The following is a 22534-nucleotide window of genomic DNA, read 5'->3' as shown; positions in this document are numbered from 1 at the left end:
GTGGAATGTATTCATTTTAGTATTGAACTATAATTGACACATTTAAAGTATTAATTTCATGGGCCATTTGGGCTGCTAGAAAAAGAAAATAATTAAAATTTGCCCTTTGATTCTATGTTCTGAAATGTTACTTTCAATAATCAACTTTGTAAACTTTAATATCCCTTCTAATGAACTGTGAATACGCACATGCAAAACAATGCATTGCCTGTTATCCTAGGAATGACATTGCGTCATAAAGTACTTGCCTTCTCCTCCTTAATGTGAAGCGTTAGTCTGTTTTGATTCTTTCTTGCGTGCATTTGAGATGCATGCCTGTACAAATGGGAACAATTTTTTACCATTAAGTTAATCGTTAGGAGTAAGTAAAGTTCTTGCGTCAAATGGAAAATGAGCAAATACAGAGAGTTCATTTTGGTAACGTTTTCCTTCTGTATACTGTCAGGTTCTTTCAACTGAGGCTATAAAAGGAGTGAAATGCAAGTTTGAATGCCATTTTTAAAATTTGTGTGTGGTATGTTAGCTTTACTGGCGAGGCCAGCATTTATTACCAATCCTTAATTGCTTTGCAGAAGGTGGTGGTATGCTGCCTTCATGAACCACTGTAATATTGGCAGCACAGGGATACATTTGTTAAGAAGGAAGTTCCAGGATTTTTACCCAGCAGTGAAGGAAAAGTGATCAAGATGTGTATGGCTTTGAGAAGTGGCTTTGCAGGTGGAAGTGGTGTTCCCATGCATCTGCTACCTTGTTATTCTAGGTGGTAAAGGTTATAGATTTGGAAAGTGCTTTTGGAGAAACCTTAGTCAGTCACTTCAGTGCGTCTTGTAGATGGAACACACTGCTGCCACGATCCATTAGTCGTGAAGGGAACAACTGTTGGAGGTGGTAGACATAATACCAATCAAGTGGGTTGCTTTGTCCTGAATGGTGTCACGTATTTAGAGTGTTGTTGGTGCTGCACTCATCCAGGAGAGTATTCCACCACCCTCCTGATTTGTGTCATGTAGATAGAAGGCAGGCAATGGAAAGGCACAAGGTAATTTTGCCACTGCGGAATTCTTAGCATCAGACATACCTATGTAGCCAACACTTTTTTTTAATATGGCTGGTTCAGTTCAGTTTCTGGTGAATAGCAACTTCCAGGATGTTTATAGTGTATATTCAGCAATGGTAATGACACTTAATGTGAAAGGGAAATTTTATGTTTTCTTGTTGGAAATGGTCATTGTCTGACACTTGTGTGACTCAAATGTTACTTACCACTTATTAGCCCAAGCCTGGAAGTTATGCAGATCTTTCTGCATATGGACACGGACTGCTTCAATATCTGAGGGATTACAAATGTTGCTGAATGTTGTGCAGAACATCCCCACTTCTGCCCTTTTGATAGAAGGAAGATCATTGATGAAGCTGGGCTTCCTCCATTGTTGGGGATGGGGATATTTGTGGAGTGTCCACCTCCTGTTAATTTTAAAGTCTTTTGTAAATGTTTAGTTGTCCATCACTATTCATGCCTGGATCTGGTAAGACTGCAGAGCATAGATCTGATTCATTGATTGTGGAATCACTTCACCCTGTTTGCTGCATACCGCTTCTGCGGTTTGACATACAAGTCCTCTTGTGTTGTAGCTTTGCCAGGTTGACACCTTATTTTTGGATATGCCTCGTGCTATCTTGACATGCCCTCCTGCATTCTGCTGTTCGTAGAAATGAACACAAGGCCCAAATAGCATCAGATCTGTTTTTCAAAAATCTCATACACGATTATTATGTTATAGGCAAAGAAGCTTTATTTGATAGCATATCTCCAAATCCCAGAAATTGAAACACAAAAGCAACAAAGTGAATATATTGGACATCTTAAACAAGAATGATTAATGTTGGAAATATTCAGCAGGTTTGACAGCAACAGAGGAAACTGAGTTAATCGGAATTGTTAAACTTCAGTGATGCAACAGGTTTTAGACAATAGACAATAGGTGCAGGAATAGACCCATTCGGCCCTTCGAGCCTGCACCACCATTCATTATGATCATGGCTGATTATCCACAATCAGTATCTGTTCCTGACTTATCCCCGTAACCCTTGATTTCACTATCTTTAAGAGCTCTCTGCATCTCTTTCTTGAAAGTATCCACAGACTTGGCCTCCACTGCCTTCTGGGCAGAGTATTCCATATATCCACCACTCTCTGGGTGAAGAAGTTTCTACTCAACTCTGTTCTAAATGGCCTAGCTCTTATTTTTAAACTGTGTCCTCTGGTTCTGGACTCACCCATTATTGGAAACATGCTTCTTGCCTCCAGAATGTCCAATCCTTTAATAATCTTATACGTCTCAATCAGATCCCCTCTCAGCCTTCTAAACTCGTGTATACAAGCCCAGTCACTCCAGTCTTTCAACATATGATAGTCCTGCCATTCCAGGAATTGATCTCTTGAGCCTACGCTGCACTCTCTCAATAGCCAGAATGTCTTTCCTCAAATTTGGAGACCAAAACTGCGCACAATATTCCAGATGCAGTCTCACCAGGGCCTTGTACAGCTGCAGAAGGACCTCTTTGCTTCTGTACTCAATTCTTCTTGTTCTGAAGGCCAGCGTGCTATTAGCTTTCTTCAGTGCCTGTTGTACCTGCATGCTTGCTTTCATTGATTGATGCACAAGAACACCTAGACCTCATTGTACTTCCCCTTTACCAAACTTGACTCCATTTAGATCGTAATCTGCCTTCCTGTTCTTGCCACCAAAGTGGATAACCACATATTTATCCACATTAAACTGCATCTGCCATGCATCTATCCACCCAGCTTTGTGTCATCAGCAAATTTGCTAATATTACTTTTAATCATTAATGTATGTTGTAAACTGCATTAATGTACATTGTAAACTATGTATATTGTCCCAGCACCAAACCTTGTGGTACATCACTGGTCACTGCCTGCCATCCAAAAAGGGACCCGTTTATCACTACTCTTTGCCTCCTGTCAGCCAGCCAATTTTCAGTCCAAGTCAGTGTTTTGCCCCCAATACCATGTGCCCTAATTTTTCTCACTAATCTCCTATGTGGGACTTTATCAAAGGCTTTCTGAAAGTCCAGGTACACTACACCCACTGGCTCTCCCTTGTCCATCTTCATAGATACATGCTCAAATTCCAGAAGATTAATCAAGCACGGTTTCCCCTTCGTAAATCCTTGCTGACTCTGACCTATACTCTTACTGCTATCCAAATGAGTCATAATTTCATCTTTTATAATTGACTCCAGTATCTTTCCCACCACTGACGTCAGGATAACCGGTCTATAATTCCCTGTTTTCTCTCCCGCTCTCTCCCTTGAAAAGTGGGACAACATTAGCCATCCTCCAATCCACAGAAACTGATGCTGAATCTATAGAACATTGGAAAATGATTACCAATGCAGCCATGATTCCTTAAGTACCCTGGAATGCAGACCATCAGCTCCCAGGGACTTACCAGCTTTCAGACCTAACAGTCTACCCAACACCATTTCCTGCCTAATATAAATTCCCTTCAGTTTATCCATTACCCGAGGTCCTTCAGCCACTATTACATCCAGGAGATTGCTTGTGTCTTCCCCAGTGAAGACAGATCCAAAGTACCTATTCAACTCTTCTGCCATTTCCTTGTTCCCCTTAATAAATTCAACAGTTTCTGTCTTCAAGGGCCCAATTTTAGTCTTAACCATTTTTTTCCTTTCACATACATAAAAAAGCTTTTACTATCCTCCTTTATATTTTTGGCCAGTTTTCCTTTGTATCTCATTTTTCTCCACGTATTGCCTTTTTAGTTATCCTCTATTGCTCATTAAATGTGCCTTTTTAGTTATCCTCTATTGCTCATTAAATGTTTCCCAGTCCTCCTGCTAATCTTTGCTATGTTATACTTCTCTTTTATCTTTATACAGACCTTAACTTCCCTAGTCAGTCACGGCCGCCCCGCCTCCCCTTAGGATCTTTCTTCCTAATGAATTGATCCTGCACCTTCTGCATAATATCCAGAAATACCTGCCATTGTTGTTCCACTGCCATCCCTGCTAGGGTATTGAACCATTGAACTTTGGCCAGCTCCTTCCTCATAGCTCCATAGTTCCTTTTGTACAACTGCAATACTGACACTTTCAATTCTCCCTTCACCCTCTCAAATTGTAGATTAAATCTTATCATATTATGGTCACTACCTCCTACTTCGAGGTCCCTGATCAAATCCGGTTCGTTGCACACCACCAGATTCAGAATTGCTTTCTCCCTGGTAGGGTCCAGTCCAAGCTGTTCTAAGAATCCATCTCTAAGGCACTCCACAAACTCCCTTTCTTGGGATCTAGTACCATCCTGATACTTCCAGAATACCTGCATGTTGAAATCCCCCATGAAAACTGTAGTAATACCTTTGCGACAGGCCAATTTCAACTCCTTATTCAACTTACACCCTACATCCAGACTACTGTTTGGGGGCCTGTAGATAACTCCGATTAGGGTCTTTCTACCCTTAGAATTTCTCAGCTCTATCCATACTGACTCTACATCTCCCTATTCTATGTGCCCCCTCACAAGGGACTGAATATCATTCCTGTAGGTAAAAACAAGATGATGGAAACCAGATTCTGGATTAGAGTGGTGCTGGAAAAGCACAGCAATTCAGACAGCATCCAAGGAGCAGGAAAATCAACATTTCGGGCAAAAGCCCTTCATCAGGAATACAGGCTGCTGAGCTGGAAGTTTGGAGCTGGGGTGAGGTGGGGGGAGGGGAAATGAGGAAACTGATGAAGTCCACATTGATGCCCTGGGGTCGAAGTGTTCCGAGGCAGAAGATGAGGCGTTCTTCCTCCAGGTGTCGGGTAGTGAGGGAGTGGCGGTGAAGGAGGCTGAGTGGGAGGGGGAGTTGAAATGTTGGGCCACAGGGCGGTGTGGTTGATTGGTGTGGGTGTCCCAGAGATGTTCCCTAAAACGCTCTGCTAGGAGGCGTCCAGTCTCCCCAAGGTAGAGGAGAGTGCATTGGGAGCAACGGATATAATAAATGATATTGGTGGATGTGCAGGTAAAACTTTGGATGTGGAAGGCTCCTTTAGGGCCTTGGGTGGAGGTGAGGGAAGAGGTGTGGGCGCAGGTTTTGCAATTCCTGCGGTAGCAGGGGAAGGTGCCAGGATGGGAGGGTGGGTTGTTGGGGGCGTGGACCTGACCAGGTAGTCACAGTGGGTACGGTCTTTGCGGAAGGTGGAAAGGGGTGGGGAGGGAAATATATCCCTGGTGATAGGATCCATTTGGAGGTGGCGGAAATGTCGGCGGATGATTTGGTTTATGCGAAGGTTGGTAGGGTGGAAGGTGAGCACCAGGGGGCTCTGTCCTTGTTACGGTTGGAGGTGTGGGGTCTGAGGGCGGAGGTGCGGGATGTGGACAAGAACCCCGCAATGCCTGGTTCTACCTTCTTCCCAAGATCCATAAGCCTGACCACCCTGGCCGACCCATTGTCTCAGCATGTTCCTGCCCCACTGAACTCATTTCTACCTACCTCGACACTGTCCTATCCCCCCAGTCCAGGAACTCCCCACATACGTTTGAGACACCACCCATGCCCTCCACCTCCTCCAAGACTTCCGTTTCCCCGGCCCCCAACGTCTCATCTTCACCGTGGATATCCAATCCCTCTACACCTTCATCCGCCATGACCAGGGCCTCCGTTTCTTCCTCTCCCAATGTCCCCAACAGTACCCTTCCATCGACACTCTCATTTGATTGGCCGAACTGGTTCTCATCCTTAACAATTTCTCCTTCGAATCCTCCCACTTCCTCCAAAGGGATAGCCATGGGCACCCGTATGGGCCCAAGCTATGCCTGTCTCTTGGTTGGCTACGTAGAACAGTCCATTTTCTGTAATTACACTGGCACCACTCCCCACCTCTTGCTCTGCTACATTGATGACTGCATTGGCACCATCTCGTGCTCCAGCAAGGAGGTTGAGCAATTCATCAATTTCACCACCACATTCCATCCTGACCTTAAATTTACCTGGACCATCTCTGACACCTCTCTCCCCTTTCTGGACCTCTCCATCTCCATTAACGACGACGGACTTGACACCGACATTTTTTACAAACCCACCAACTCCCACAGCTACCTGGATTATGCCTCTTCCCACCCTACCTCCTGCAAAAATGCCATCCCATATTCCCAATTCCTCCGCCTCCGCCGCATTTGCTCCCAGGAGGACCAGTTCCACCACAGAACACACCAGATGGCCTCCTCCTTTAGAGACCGCAATTTCCCTTCCCACGTGGTTAGACATGCCCTCTAATGCATCTCATCCACATCCCGCACCTCCGCCCTCAGACCCCACCCCTCCAACCATGACAAGGACAGAACCCCCCTGGTGCCCACCTTCCACCCTAACAATCTTCGCATGTTACTTTCAACCTCTATGCTACTTTCTCCCCACCCTCCTCTCATTTATTCCTCCACCCTTCAGGCACTCTGCCTGTATTCCTGATGAAGGGCTTATGCCCGAAACGTTGATTTTCCTGCACCTTGGATGCTGTCTGAACTGCTGTGTTTTTCCAGCACCACTCTAATCCTGAATATCATTCCTCACCAATAGAGCCACCCCACCCCCTCTGCCCGTCGGTCTGTCCTTTTGATAGCATGTGTAGCCTTGAATATTCATTTCCCAGGCCCTGTCCACTTGAGGCCATGTCTCAGTTATCTCCACAATATTGTACCTGCCAATTTCCAACTGAGCCTCAAGCTCATCCCCTTATTTCTTATGTTTTGTGCATTCATATATAATATTTTTAATTAGTTACTCCCCTCACCCTTCCTATCAATCCCTATTTCACTTGACCATACTGTGTGATCCCTCCTTGAGTTTTCTGCTCCATTGATTCTGTTGTCTTTCTTAACTTCTCTTATTCTCACTTTCCCTTTAACTTCCTTCTTAAATTTCCAGATTGTCCCCTCCCCCCCCCACTTCTCAGTTTAAACACACCTGTGTTGCAGTGGCAAACCTGCCTGCACAATTTTGGTCCCCCACCTATTAAGGTGCAACCCGTCCCTCTTGTATAATTTATCCTTACCGCAAAACATTCCCCAGTGATGAAAGAATTTAAATCCTTGCTTCCTGCACCAGTTCCTCAGCCAAACATTCTCCATTATCTCCCTGTTCCTGTCCTTTCCAGCCGGAGGAGCTGGAAGCAAACCGGAGATAACCACCCTGGAAGTCCTGCTTTTCAGCCGCCTTCCAAGTTCTCTGAAGTCCTGCTGTAGAATGTCCCTCCTCCTCTGCCCAGTGTCATTTGTTCCGACATGCGCCACCACCTCTGGCTATTCACCTTCTCCCTTGAGGATTCCCTGCACTCTGTCTCTGGCGTCCTGGATCCTGGCAGCAGGTGGGCAACACACCATCCTCAAATCCTGCCTGTTGCCGCAGAAACCCCTTTCAGCCCCTCTCACTATGGAGTCCCCTATTACCACGGCTCTGCATGATGTCTGACTCCTCAGCTCTGCCTCCACGCCAATTATCAATTGGCAGACCTGTCCACTTCTTGGACTGGCAGTGTCATCTGTCTCGACAGTTTCCAAGAGAGGTACTTCACCCGGGGTCTCTTGTACTTGAATCAGCTCTTCCTTCCTCATCGTCATCTCCCTTCTTCTCTCTTCTGGTATGCTAGGTGTAATGACCTCGCTGAAGGTCCTGTCCAGAGAATTCCCGTTCTCTCGGATGAGCCTGAGGTCATCTGGTTCTTTCTTCAGTGCTGCAACATGCTCCTTCAGAAGCTGAATGTGTACACACTTTCCACAGCTAGAGGAGTCATAGACACCACCAGTGTCCCTGACCTCCCACATCACGCACACAGCACACTGTGTGTTCTAGAATACCACCTACTTAAATAGAACTCACTAACCTTCCCAACAGAGTCTGTGCTCCGACCTCGCTTCCACCCAGCTCCAGCTGCACTCTGCTGCAAAAAGACCGCTGGCTTTGAGGTAAGTACTTAAATACAACTTAAGTAAATACAGAAACTGGGAAAGGACTGTGCAACAGTAGAAGCTAGCAGAGATTAAATGGTGATAGTTTTGAGAGGCAAAAGAAACATGAATGGAACAACTGAAAGATGAATCTAGAGAAGGTGTAAATGGCAATTGCAGAATCTTTACCAATTGCTATCGATAAAAAAGGTTAGAGACAAAAAAAAACTGCAGATGCTGGAGTCCAAAGTAGATAGGCAGGAGGCTGGAAGAAAACAGCAAACCAGGCAGCATCAGGAGGTGGAGAAGTCATTGTTTTGGGTGTAACCCTTTTTTGGTTACACCTGAAACGTTGACTTCGCCACCTCATGATGTTGCCTGGCTTGCTGTGTTCTTCCAGCCTTCCAGTCTACTATCATAAAAAGAAGACAGTGATTATGATCTAAAATTGTACCGCATCACAATATAAATTGCTGATCCTCAAGTTTATTTACATCAGTATAGCAGTGTAGCAAACCAAAGATAGATTGCAGGGAAATCCTAAAACGAGCATCTACTCTAAATCCATTGACTCCCAACTCCCTACTCTTATACTTTATCCTACTTTGTTTCCTTCTATTCCATTCGCCCATTTACTCTGTCTCTTCCACATCTGATCTGACAAACCATCTGATACACTTTACGTTTGCCCAACTCAGCTCATTCCCAGCTTCTGCCCTCACCTTTCCCCTCGCCCCAGGACCAAGATTGGGTTCCCCTTATCCTCCTCTGTCACCGAACCAGCTTCCACATCAATGCATCATTATGATCTGCCATTTATTTTTCTCCAGTGTGATCCCACCACAAACACACTTTCTCCTCCTTCAGCATTCTGAAAGGGCTGACCCTCCTATGACCCCACCTTGTTCATTCCTGAGATGCACAGGAGATGCAACCCTTGCCTTCACTTTTTTCAGTTGTCCAGAGCCCCAAGCATTCCTTCCAGCTGAAACAATTTACTTACATGTATTCCAATTTAATGTGCTATATTTCTATCTGACAAAGAAATTATTTCTACAGTGGGGAGACCAAGCATAGATTAGATGGTAGCTTTACTCCATTCTCCATTTCAATTTGCAACATGACCCTGAGCATCCAGTTGCCTGCATTAACATCTTTTGTCATTCGCCACCATTCTTTTGGCTATTCCATCTCTTCTGCCTTCCCTATCACAAACCTTCCCATTTGATCTTCTACCTGCCTTTCCCTGCTTCTGTGTTTGCTTAAAACCTGTTACATCCCTAACATTTTTCTGATTTCCATTTTGACGAAATGTCTGATCTGCTAAGTATTTCCAGCATGTTCTATCTTTATATCAGAAACGCTAAGCTAATAATTAATCTTACGCATTTTTGTTAACCGTCTTTACTGCATATGGTGCACATTAGTTTGAACAGTTGGCAATTCTATATGGAGAACAGAACTCTACATAACTCTTCTTCTTCCACCTTCCACCTATGGAACTCTATCTGGATGCTAAACTGTATAACGTGTCTCAAACTTACATCACTGTGATTCAGATCATTAAAATATTGATTTTACATTGTCATGTGTCCTTCAAGTGATTCATCTCATTTCAGAGCTGCACCTCATCACAGTTGCTGGCAAATTTCAAAAGTGTTTATGTTAATAGGTATTTACTTTCAGGCAACACTGTGACCATGCTCAGTAGAATTAACAGCACAGAAATAGACAATTTGTTTCACATGCTCTATTACTGTGATTTATGCTCCGCATAGGCTTTTTTTCCTACACTACTTTGATTAACCCTGTCAACATAACTTTCTCCATCTAGTTACCCCTTGAATATATACCTGTTATTCACCTCAATTACTCCATTTGGTAGCAGATTCCACATTCCAATCACTCGGCATAAAAGAAGTTTTAACAAAAAGATCTTCATTTATATGGTGCTTTTAGCATAATAAAACTCCCCAAGATGGCTCTCAGTACTCTAATAAAACAAAAATGACACCAGGTCACTTTCAGATTTTCAAACATATGACCAAAGGTGTGGTCAAAGGTAGGCTTTAAGGAACGAGCTGGATATATACTTGAAAGTAATGGAATTTAGAAGGCTACTGAGATAGGGCTGGAGAGTGGGACTAGTTGGATAGCTGTTCCTGGAGCCGGTACAGACATGATGGGTCAAATGGCTTCCTTCAATATTGTAAATTTCTATTATTTGATCAATGTTTTAAAAGAATAAAGGGAGATAGAGAGACACGGTGACGTAGAAATAGAATTCCAGAGCTTAAGGCCAAGGCAGCTGAAGGCAAAGCCACCTGTGGTGGGACATTAATATCAGGAATGCTCAGGAGGCCAAAGTTAGATGAGTGCTGATACCTGAATTATGGTGTTGTGCAACAGATTGCAGAGATGCACAGGGGTGTGACAAGGATGAGAGATTTTAAAAGCCATTCATTCATTGATTGGGAGCCAGTGCATGTCAGCAAGCATGGGGTGGGAGAGGAATGGGGATTTAGTGCCACTATGACATTGCAGCAAAACTTTGAGTGTATTCAGCTTTACAGAGGGAGTACTAGCCAGAAGTTCATTTGAATAGACAAATGTGGAAGCAACTTAGGCATGGATGAGAGTCTCAGCAGCAAAATTGGAGGTGTAGTGGACAGCAAAGAAGGTTACGTCAGATTACAACAGGATCTGGACCAGATGGGCCAAAGGGCTGAGAAGTGGCAGATGGACCTTAATTCAGATAAATGCGAGGTGCAGTATTTGGGGAAAGCAAATCTTAGCAGGACTTATACACTTAATGGTAAGGTCCTAGGGAGTATTGCTGAACAAAGAGACCTTGGAGTGCAGGTTCGTAGCTCCTTGAAAGTGGAGTCGCAGGTAGATAGGATAGTGATAGTAGATAGGATTTGGTATCCTTTCCTTTATTGGTCAGAGTATTGAATACAGGACTGAGGGGTGACCTTATAGAGGTTTACAAAATTATGAGGGGCATGGATAGAATAAATAGACAAAGTCTTTTCCCTGGGTCGGGGAGTCCAGAACTAGAGGGCATAGGGTTAGGGTGAGAGGGGAAAGATATAAAAGAGACCTAAGGGGCAACATTTTCACGTAGAGGGTGATACGTGTATGGAATGATCTGCCAGAGGATGTGGTGGAGGCTGGTACAATTGCAACATTTAAAAGGCATTTGGATGGGTATATGAATAGGACGGGTGTGGAGGAATATGGGCCAGGTGCTGGCAGGTGGGACTAGATTGGGTTGGGACATCTGGTCGGCATGGATGGGTTGGACCGAAGGGTTTGTTTCCATGGTGTACATCTCTATGACTCGATGACTCTATGTGCTATATCTGAGAAATGTCACGGAGGTAGGAATAGGCGGTTTGAGACTTAGTTGAATGTGATCCGAAGCTCATCTCTGGTCAGATATGACACCAACATTAAGAAATTAGATCACTTTTCAGGTGAACTACACAATTCTTTCCAAAAATCGGATTCAAGAGAGGCATCTAAGTCAGAAACAACTTTGTTCTTGAGAAAACCAGACTAAGGAAAAAACTTGAAGCTGTACACTTAAAGACTAATCAAATAAACCAGTTTCAGTCATACATCTGAAGCTCCAGGTTAAGGTACTCAGCTATCAAGGTGGTTTTGAAGCCATTTACCAAAAACTGTTGTACCCTTTAGGATCTAAGTGCTGAGACTATTACCACTGTCGCATGTACAATATGTTTCGTTATTTCCTTTGTTCTGAACTGACTGAGTAGTCGCCTCATCTAATGTTCCATTGTATTGGTTTGACTTAAAAGTCTTTCCAGTTCAAGGATTATGTTGTTCCTGGAAGATGATGCGTGATTTTGTCCCTTGCGCATTGTTGATCAGACTTTTCCAGAAATTGTGCTCAGCTGGCATCAATCCAACAAAGTGTTCGTTATTTTTTAAATTAAGCAAAGTAAAATAGTTTTAAAGAAACTAAGAGCCATTCCTCCATTGTCCATTGTATGAAAAAATATTTCTGAATGATGGTCCTAAAAAGAATAGCCCTAATTTTTATGCTACCCCTCTGGCCCTTCACCCCAAACAGCTGGAAATATGGAGAAATTATCTGTTCTGATTAATTGAAAACTTTAAACAAATCATCCCAAAACCATCTAAGTTCAGGGAGCCAGAGAAAGTGATGGAGGCTGGTACAATTACTACAATTAAAAGGCATCTGGATGGGTATATGAATAGGAAGGCTTTAGAGGGGTATGGGCCGAGTGCTGGCCAATGGGACTAGATTAACTTAGGATATCTGGTCAGCCTGGACAAGTTGGACTGAAGGGTCTGTTTCTGTGCTGTACATATCCATGATTCTATTAGTTTCTTTCCTAGTAATTTAACTCGTGGAGTTCAGTATCATTCTCGTGAATCTATATTGCCCTCCTTCTAAGGTACATGTATGTTTGTTTGGGTGTGTTCAGAATTGCTGACAGTACACGAAGTGTGGTCGGACTAGGGCTTTGAATAAAGTTAGAGTGATGCTGGAAAAGCACAGCAGGTCAGGCAGCATCCAAGGAGCAGCAAAATTGATGTTTCGAGCAGGAGCCCTTCATCAGGAATCGTAGATTTTCCTGCTTCCTGGATGCTGCCTGACCTGCTTTGCTTTTCCAGCACCACTCTAATCTTGACTCTAATCTCCAGCATCTGCAGTCCTCACTTTTGCCTAGGGCTTTGAATAAAAATGACTTTTACATATCTGTATTCTGTTCCTCTGGATGAAGAGGCCAGTATTTCATTTGCGTTTTTGATTGTTTTCTCTACGTGTTAATTATATTTTAGTGATCTGTTTATCTGGACTTCCAAGTCTCTGAATATTGGTTGCCTCTGGTTTTTCACCATTGAGAAAGTACACTTTTCTCACCTTTTTCGATTTAAACCAAATATCCTCATATTTGCCTGTTTTAAATTGATTTGCCATAAATTTGCCCATTTATTGAATCTATTATTAACACTTATTTTATAATTCCATCTCTACTGCTTCCAATGCCACCTGTGTTTATGTCATATGCTAATTTGGAGTGGTGATTTTTGCATTCTATCAATTAACTTATCCATGGATGCAGTGAATACATACTTGAGGACCCAACACTGACCCTTACAATACCACAAATTCAATCTTGCCAATTCGATTACCTTCCAGTTAACGTACACTGTCTCCTTCCACTCAATCACAGATCTTCCTTATAGATAAAGAATTTAAATGAAGACATAAATCTTCCTAAAAGAATAGGAGCTGAGAGTCCTTCGTGTAGCTTGATCCAACATTTCCCTCAATAAACACCAACAAAATTAGTTTATCTAATCGCTTGTTTGGTGTTTGAGGGATTTTGTGTTTTCCTATAAACAATAGAAATTGTCGTGAGACATAAGGTATTGATGGAAAGTGCTGAGAACATTATGTAAATGCAAGTATTTTCATCAAAAATATTTTTCAAAATATAATCTGTTGGCATTTCATCAGAATTGAGCATGAGGAAAAAAGATTTGTAACCCCAAAGAAATAAAATATGTATTCAATATGACAAAATGTTTCATAATGTTCAAATCCCGAAACCAATGTAACATATAATGAGATGAACATCTGAAATATCAACATATGTTTTCATTCAGTACATCCGCTGAACAATCAAAAATGACTATACATTACTTAGTAGAACTTTTTGTCAACTTGTAGAAGATGTGTTTTATAGATCACCGCTGCTCCCTGGAACAGTACAGTTGTTTTCATAAGTAGTTGAAAATGGCAGTTTCGAAGTCTAGCTTGTCAAAGAAACCATTGCAATCCCGTAAAATAACGAGGCTTCTATTTCTGTAGGGTTTTTCGTGATTTCAGGCTGTTCCAAACTGCTTTTCAGCAAATGAAGTATTTTTGAAGTGTGGTCACAGTTGTAATATAGAAAAAAACAGCAGCCAACTTGTGCACAGTAAGCTCCCACAGACAGTAATGCAATAACAATCAGATATGCTCTTGTAATGTTAACTGAGGAATACATACTGGTCAGATTACGAGGAATAACTCCCATTCTTCTCTTCAAATAGTGTTTCTTAAGAATGGCATTGTCTCAGTTTAGTATTTTATTTCAAAGAAGGCATCTCTGACTGTGTAACATTCCTTCAATGTTGCACAGAAGTGTTCAACTGAACTGAAACATTGATTTGTAGTTTAACTTGGAAATATTGGAATGAATTGTGGTAGCTCATGAGAGTCATGTTTACTTAATGGTTTAGTCTTTCCAGGGTGTAAAGTGAAGTACAGAGTATTTATCCTGAGTCCATTATCTATCATCTCAAATATATCCCCGTCTATCTCTTCATATTATCTATCATTTAAAAGAATCACAAAAAAAATCTTTAGAATCTCTTCATGGCAATCATTCAGTGTTATGCCTGATTCTATTCCACGGAATAAGGGAATCATTTAAATGGGTATGAAATCAATTTGTCCTTCATTTAACACTTGTGAATGAAAAAGTTGGTTATGAAGTTAAAAGATGGTTACACCTTTTTAAAATTATTTTATATGCTTCTGCTGTCAGATTTATTTCAGTTTAGATTTAATTGATTTGCCTTGAGGCATGCATTACAAATTTTAACTTGCCTTCTTTTGTGTCAGATGTTTATTGTCACAGCTATTTGTAAACTAAAGGACTAACTGTATACATTTTTGGGCAAGTGTGAAACAGGCTTCAGATCCAAGATTACCATAATCACTTAGATTTGCTCAAATCCAGCTCACTGCCTTCATTTACATGGTCTGTCAAACACGATACAAATTTGAAAGATCAGCATAATCCGGACAGTGCTTTGATGTGTCAGTCAGCAAAGTGATTCAGACAGATTATTGACTGGTACATAAACGCATGCTTATTGGGTTTGGAAGAATGTTTTGAAGAAAAATTGTTTTTCATTTGGTCTACTTGTCTTAAAAAGAATCCATTTGAATATGTGCTGTCCCACAAGATATCATCAGTTTTGAGTTATGCCCAAACAGAAGTCAAAACTGAATGCAGAAGTGTAGTATATGTGCAGACTTTGCTATTGCTGTTATGACTAGACATGGGTTTTCAGAAAGCCTGATGCAGATAGCACTGACTTTGATTTTTTTTATCAGTTAGGGTGGATATGAGTAACCTGCTTGGCATCTTTTGAATGCCAAAACTACATCCTACTTCTCAGTAACATATCACTGGGGACAGTCTATTTTTAATCACAGGAGCTTTATGTACCTTTTTGTGTTGGCAGAGAATACATGAACAACTCTGGGAGTTTGTTTTATTTCAATCAATAACAACAAAAACATTTTATATGTGTTTTTTAGTGTGGCAATACATTCCAGATACATGCAGAAGATTAATCAAACAAATGTTGACTTGAGACAAAGAGAATTCTAGAAGGAGTTACTGAAACCTTGGTCAAAGAGGTAGCATTTAACAAGGGGAAAGAGACAGTAAGGTTTATTAAGGGAGCTTGAAGTCCAGGCAGCTGAGTGCACATCCACCAATGGTGTAGCAAAGGAATGGTGTGTTACACAATGAATCAGTGAAATACCACGCATTGATCCAACTGACAAATCATATCACACATGGAGAGTGAGGTACTGGTCGTAAAATTAAGTTATTCAAAATTTTACATACTATGGCTGAAACTGGTCTCTCTACATCAACTGCATTTTAAAAATAATTAATGTTACAGTGGTATGCAGCAATCTGGAAGAGCTTTGATATGTTTAAGATTTACCATGTACCTTGACAGATGCACACTTAACAATGACAATTAAAGGCTAAATTTCTCATGTGACTCCAAGTCTGCACAGTAAATCCATACTCTCAAGAGTAATTTGTGATTCAAAATGTTAAAACCATCAGAGAAGGCTTCATAAGGTAAAACTACTTTGTTACAATAATTCTTCTGAACTACCATTTAATGACTGAACTTTACTCCGATGTCATGTTTGCGATGACTTGATTTGTCCCACTTTCTTTATGCCTTGTTGACTCTTAACAGTGTTTTAGAATGGTCATAGTGCAGAAAGAAGCTTGCTGATTTACATTGAATGTGTTGTGAAACCAGGAGTCAACTTAAAACGATCACCCTTTTTTTGTTCAAACCCCTTCATGGCCTCACCCTTCTAACAACTTTTAGCCCTATAACTCTGGTTTCTCGCCCTTCTATCACTTTCAACCATAGGATCTAGAACATAATTAAACATAACTCAATCTTACAACCAGCACCTCGCCTTCCATGTGTGATGTGATTTGTGTCAGTTAGATAGTTGCATGGTATTTCAATCATTCATTGTGTAAAACACCATTCCTTTGCTACACCATTGGTGGATGTGCACTCAGCTGCCTGGACTTCAAGCTCCCTTAATAAACCTTACTGTCTCTTTCCCCTTGTTAAATGCTACTTCTTTGACCAGGGTTTCAGTAACTCCTGTGGGCATGATATGAGTTAACTTGTTAGTAGTATATTATGTCTTCATGGCATTTGTTCATGGTGAGTCAGACGATGTACCATTTTAAATCAATATGTGTTTCATCAAAATTACTGTTTTGTTTTTTGAAAAATCCTTTCCTGCTTTGTAGAGGTCATTATATCAATATGAAGGTTATGGAAAGAACAAACAGTGCAGTGAATGGCCAGAGGCAATATGTGATAAAAACAAAAGCAGATAGTGATATTCAATATAAAAGAGCAAGACTATAGAAAGTTTTTAAAATTTATTCATAGGATATGGACATTACTTTCAAGACCAGCATTTATTGCCCATTCCTCATTAACCTTGAGAAGGTGGTAGTGAGCTGTGTTCTTGGACCATGTATAGCCCATTTGATGTGGGTACATCCACAGTGTCATTAGGAAGGATGTTACAGGCTTTGGACTCAGTGACAGTGAAGGAACAGCAATATAATTTCAAAGTCACGTGTGTGGCTTGTAGGGAACCAGGCAGTTGCCAGTGTTTCTCCTGCCTTTGGCCTTTTAGGGATTTGGAGAGTTGCTGCATCTTGTAGATAATATGCAGTGATGCCACTGTGCACTGATGCTGAGAATGCAGATGTGTTAAATTGGTGGATGGGGAGCTGATCCTGTGGAGATTGACACTTTTTTGGGGGAGAAAAAATACATTTTGAAGATGCGGATTGGTTTGTAAAAAGTGTTTGCTCGAGATAAATTACAACTGCTCATGTGCACCTCTGTCCTTTTTTGAAATACGTAAGTGCATGGGCAATATAAATTTGATTTTTTAAAAAAAAATCCAACTTTGTTTAACAGTCTTTTTTCTCTTCACCCATATATTTTCATTTTTGAGTGTGTTAAGCTTTATCATTCTTCATTTCAACTTATTTCAGAGATCTTGGGGCTACTACACAGCCGTTATTGTCAGCAGAGACTTTTGCTGCATTGTAATGTATCAGCCTAAGGGTCTAATTTAATTGGAGAATCTATTCAATGGATCTTAATATTTTTCTACTTTCCTTGTTTGTTTCTTAAATAATATTGATCAATATTTGTAAAGTGGAAGCTTTCAATCCCTAACTAAACTAGAGGAACATGTGTTAGTTTCTAAGATTCTGTCTTTAACTTGATGGTTTTACATAAATAAGTGAGGATGGAGCCATTCATGATTCCTGCATCCTGACTCTTTGAAACCAACTCTTTGCAATAGTGTTCCAAAATCTTTTCTTTCACTCTCATGCTGACTCACTGGCTGAGTTTTGTATTTTTTGTGTGTCACATTTTTCCTTTGTCTAGTCTGTTGCCTGCTACATCAAAGAGCCACAGTTCTGATTCTGAGTGAAGTTTTGTGCATTTTCAGGGTAGTTTATGGGACTTGGGATAGTTTGGAAAGATAGAGTATCCCATGATTTCCTCATTACTTGAATGCAGAAATATAATTGCATTCATGGTGCAGGAATCCATATTAGGTCTTTAACATTCAATCCACAACTGACATATATGTAACATTTTTCCGTTGTCTCAGACATCCTAAAGCCTCTAATAGGCAATGAAATACTTTTGATTACAGTCGCTGTTACATAGGCAAACAAGGTCAGCATTTTGTATGTAGTGAAGTGACAGTTAAGGGAAGCATTTTATCCACAATACTGGAAGAAACTCCTATTCATAATGGGACCTTTCATATCAGCCTGAAAAACCACAAAAGACAGTTGACTCGAACTACGTCCAATAATTTAGTGTTCCCTTCGTTCTTTACTACAGTTGGAATGGGATTTGAGCCCACAATTTTCAGACTCTAAAGCAAGAGTTGTACCAAATGATCCGAGCTGACATTTGTTTGTAATTCTATAATTCTAATGGGTTTCAAAAAACCTTGTTTATTTGATTTTCAAACAGCTGTTTCCAGTGACTGATAGGAAGAATTATTTGGTATGGTATGTGTAGCAAAATCATCATGTTCTTTATAAACTGAATTACAATGAAATCTTCCCATACTTCTCCAGAATCTCAAGTTGAATAAAATCACTGTTAGTGCACCAAGAACACAGTGAATTGTGTTTAAATGCAGTATTATGCCATAATATTTAGCTAGAATGTTAGCAAAGAGTTACTTTGCAAATATGTTTGCAAGTAAAGCATATTCATTGTGTTTATTGGTACCTGTAGCTTGTTTAAAATCTTAACATTAAACATTTTGAGAGGTTACTTAGCTTGTACTGTTAAACACCTTTGTATTTTTTTCTTTTTAGTGTCATTATTAAATTTGAACAACATCCTACAAGGTAGTCATATGAATAAAAAAAATCATTGTTATACTAAAAATTGTTTCTCATCCTTACATTTTCTATCAAATAATTGAGCAATCTTTGAAAACAAGGAATGGAGATTTGTAGTTTATTTTTGTCCTGTCATTCATGTAGCATGAGATAACTGCTTATAGTTTAACAAGTTATTGTCGTAGGATGTCAGCTGCCAAAATCTTTTGGCTGGATTTGATCACTGAAGTAGGTCTGCCTGTCTGAGCAATGGACAGTTTGGTTAGAGGTTATGATCAGATTCTAATGGATTGGTTCTAGTTTGAAACATTAATTGTAGCAGATGGATCTGATGAATTTACAAAATCTTTTTCCCTTTTACATGTGTGAACAGAGTGGCTATAGTGTTGATTGTGCTATAGAAAAAAATCCTCATTCAGAGCATGAATGCTGCTGTATTGAGATGGATGCTTTCCATGGTTTAAATAATAATTATCTTTATGTTTGTGACCAATATTCAGTAATAAATAGTACTCATTCATAACCATATCTTTTGAGTTAGTGATTTGAGTTAGGCAAATGGAATAAAATGAAATGTGAGACAAAACTGATCTTACTCAGTGAACAAATGGATTAAGTGGGTGGCTATGATTAAGTTGTCTCCTCATTCTGAAGAGTCCTATGTGGTGCTGAAAGTTTTAGAATTTGTAACGAAAGCAAAAACATAAAACTTATGGTAAATATTTAGCTATCATAGAAAAGGGTCAGTCCGTAGGAAGAACCCTTTTTTACCTGACATTTCACCTCCTGACAATGGTCATGGAAAAGAATAGGTGTCATTTGGAAATTAATTTATGGATACTACTGTGAGATTTTGTGTTATGAGAGAATATGTTATAGGTTATCTTTATTAACTCATTCACCAGCTTGCTATATTTTACTGCATTTTCATACCTTAACAGCCCTTGCTACAGGCTGTGTTTACCTCTGAACAAATGTAGCATACAGAACAATGCCATCCCAATCAAGTCTCCATGAAATATTGTAATATTAATCAGCCCTTACCATGTATCTCCTGGACCTGAATAGATTCCCCAATTGGTAAGTACCTGTTAAATACCTTTTAACTGGGACATTATCCCTTTAAGGAACTAAACTACAAAACACCACTTCCATGAAATTGCATGAATGAATGAAACTCATACTAGCAAATAGTAAATAAATCTCACAACCCAGCTGCAATAATCCGTTTAATATCCTTTATTCTTTTATTAAGTACAGGTACGATTTCTAACTTATTTAGAGCCTATTGGCCTAGTATTCTTGCTAACATTTACTGTGTTAAAAGACAAAAGAACTAACACCACTTGGTTATGCAACCAAACCAGACAGACATCCTTAATCCCACCAGAAATAACAGCCAGCATTTAGCACGTTTTTTAACCCATCTCCTGTCTCCCAGATCAGAAGGAAGCCCTTCAAAACTTTGCGTACTATAGATAAAAAAAAAGTAACACTATAGTAATGGAATTTTAATATATGTAAGAACTGTGTATAAAGTGGCTGTTGTAAGAACTGTATTTCAGGGTTCTATTGCCACCTCAATTCTAGTGCTGTGATTTCTGAATAAAAGAGTCTGTTTTCGCCACTCACTGATTCTGATCATTATTTGAACATGATCCCACACTACTTTGGGTGCAATATATAGTGAAATTGTGGTGGATTAAAATCAGATAACCAGAAACTCTAGCTTCATTAGAACTCATTACCTCAACAAAATTTCACTCAAGTCAGTTAGACAAACTCTGACTTTAACAAATCTGCGTTGATTTTCCTTAATTAACCGCTTTTATTAATGAATTCACCCTTATCAAAGTTACTGTTTATTTTGTCCCACATTATTGGTTGTAGGAACTTGCCCACAGACTTAGAGTCATACAGCACAGAAACAGACTCTTTGTCCCAACTTGTCCGAACTGACCAGCTTTCCTAAATTGAATTAGACCCATTTGCCTGCATTTGGCCCATATCCCTCTAAACCTTTCCTATCCATGTACCTGTCCAAATGTCTTTTGAATGTCCTAATTGTACTCACCTCTACTACATCCTTTGGCAGCTTGTTCCATATATGCACCACCCTCTGTGTGAAAATGTCCCTCAGGTCCCTTTGAAATCTTTCCCCTCTCACCTTAAACCTATGCTGTCCAGTTTTGGATTCCCCTATCCTGAGGAAAAGACCTTGTCTATTCACCTTATTTAAGGCCCTCATGACTTTATAAACCTTGTAGTTGTCTAAATTGACTGACTTACTGTTGCTCAGTTTATTCTTACACACTTCTTTTGAACAAAATGTAACATTTGTATGACTCTAGTCCTCTGGCATTGGCCCTGTATATAAGGAAAGTTAGAAAATTATGAACAGTACCTCTCCAATTCCCCCTCATCTGTCTGACAGTGTATTTTGGCAAGAACCATCCAATGTTCAAGTCACCAACCACAAATGCATTTTTATTTTAAGATGAGAGACCATCAAGCAGTAACACAGAAGTCGGCAGAATTGGCCTGGACAGAGCACAGAGTATCAGTTCAATTTGTTTATTCTGTTGGGGCATTGGGTTTTTTTATGCTTTTGGGATTTGTCCCTGGCGTACTTTTTCAATAAAATGGATTTAAGTTAGTTGCTTTAATGCCAACTTCTAAAAGTATTTCATAATGGTTATCTGTAGCTACTTAATGTTCCTTGCGAAACTTTAAATTGATCAAACAAATATTTAAATAAGACACATTTATGCATTTGGGCATTATCACATTGTTTCAATCAAGGAACAAGATTGATGCTGCAGTGTAGTAGCCAGACCATCAATAAAAACAAGAAAAACTGAGAAGAAATGCTGGTAGCAATGAAGGGGTACAAGAGATATATTCTTTTTATGTTTGCTTAATTGCTACTTTAGTAGCTATTTTGAGCCAATCTTCAATTTAGTATGGCTATGGCTGGATGTTAAACTTGGCTTAGAGGAAGCACTCTGCTTTAAGGCGTTAGGGTTATGGCTCCCAACCCTAATTCAGCAAACTGAACACAAAATCTAGGCTGATATTTTGGTGCACAGTGAATGATTACTTCAGTGTCTGATGTGCTGTTTGCATCACAGCTGCTGTATTCTGACTATGTGTTCTTTTTTTTTTGTCTTCTAAATGCAGAGTGAAGAGGCAAAGTGGGTTAGGTAGCGTTCTCGGAAAGATTGGGGGAAAGAAACAAAAGTTGAGCACCCTAGAAAAATCGAAGATCGACTGGGAAGCTTTCAAAGAAAAGGAAGGGATTGGTGATGAGCTTGCAATCTACAACCGAGGAAAAGAAGGGTGAGTGCTGAAAATAAGTTCCAACGGAAAGTGATCTAATTTCTAGAACAAGACAAAGATAACAGCACAATTTCTGTGATCAAACACCTTGGTTGGCTGCCAGGTATTTCCAAGTTCAAACGCACCATCAAGTTCATATCAATTGTTGTGTTTCTTAATGCATTCCAACACACCCCACCCCCACGCTATGCATCCACACATGCACAATTTAGTATTTACTTGAGAAGTTCATTAGTCTTTGGTAATATCTTAACTGACTTGAAGCTTGGTATGTGTGTTATTACTCTTACTCATTTAACTTATTACTCTGGAATTACTCTTGCTCATTTAACTTACTCCAACTACAAAAGTCAATTGTTAAATGTAAGTACAAACACAACAACATTGCTAATTTGTACTACTATGGTGTTATCTCCTGTAATGG

The 22534-nt window shown here is 40.2% G+C and overlaps 1 protein-coding gene across 2 annotated transcripts in view; it reads left to right on the top strand.

Moving 5' to 3' along the window:
• Positions 1-22534, top strand: part of cfdp1 (craniofacial development protein 1) — a 193272-nt gene that overhangs the window by 124075 nt on the left and 46663 nt on the right. For both annotated transcript variants that reach the window (XM_043707045.1, XM_043707044.1), the window contains exon 6: positions 21952-22110. In XM_043707045.1, coding sequence (XP_043562980.1) covers positions 21952-22110 — 159 coding nt within the window. The remainder of the gene's footprint in view (positions 1-21951; positions 22111-22534) is intronic.

This window comes from Chiloscyllium plagiosum, chromosome 17 (assembly GCF_004010195.1).
Source record: "Chiloscyllium plagiosum isolate BGI_BamShark_2017 chromosome 17, ASM401019v2, whole genome shotgun sequence".
Lineage (NCBI taxonomy): Eukaryota > Metazoa > Chordata > Chondrichthyes > Orectolobiformes > Hemiscylliidae > Chiloscyllium > Chiloscyllium plagiosum.
This window is presented reverse-complemented; position numbering and strand designations above follow the sequence as displayed.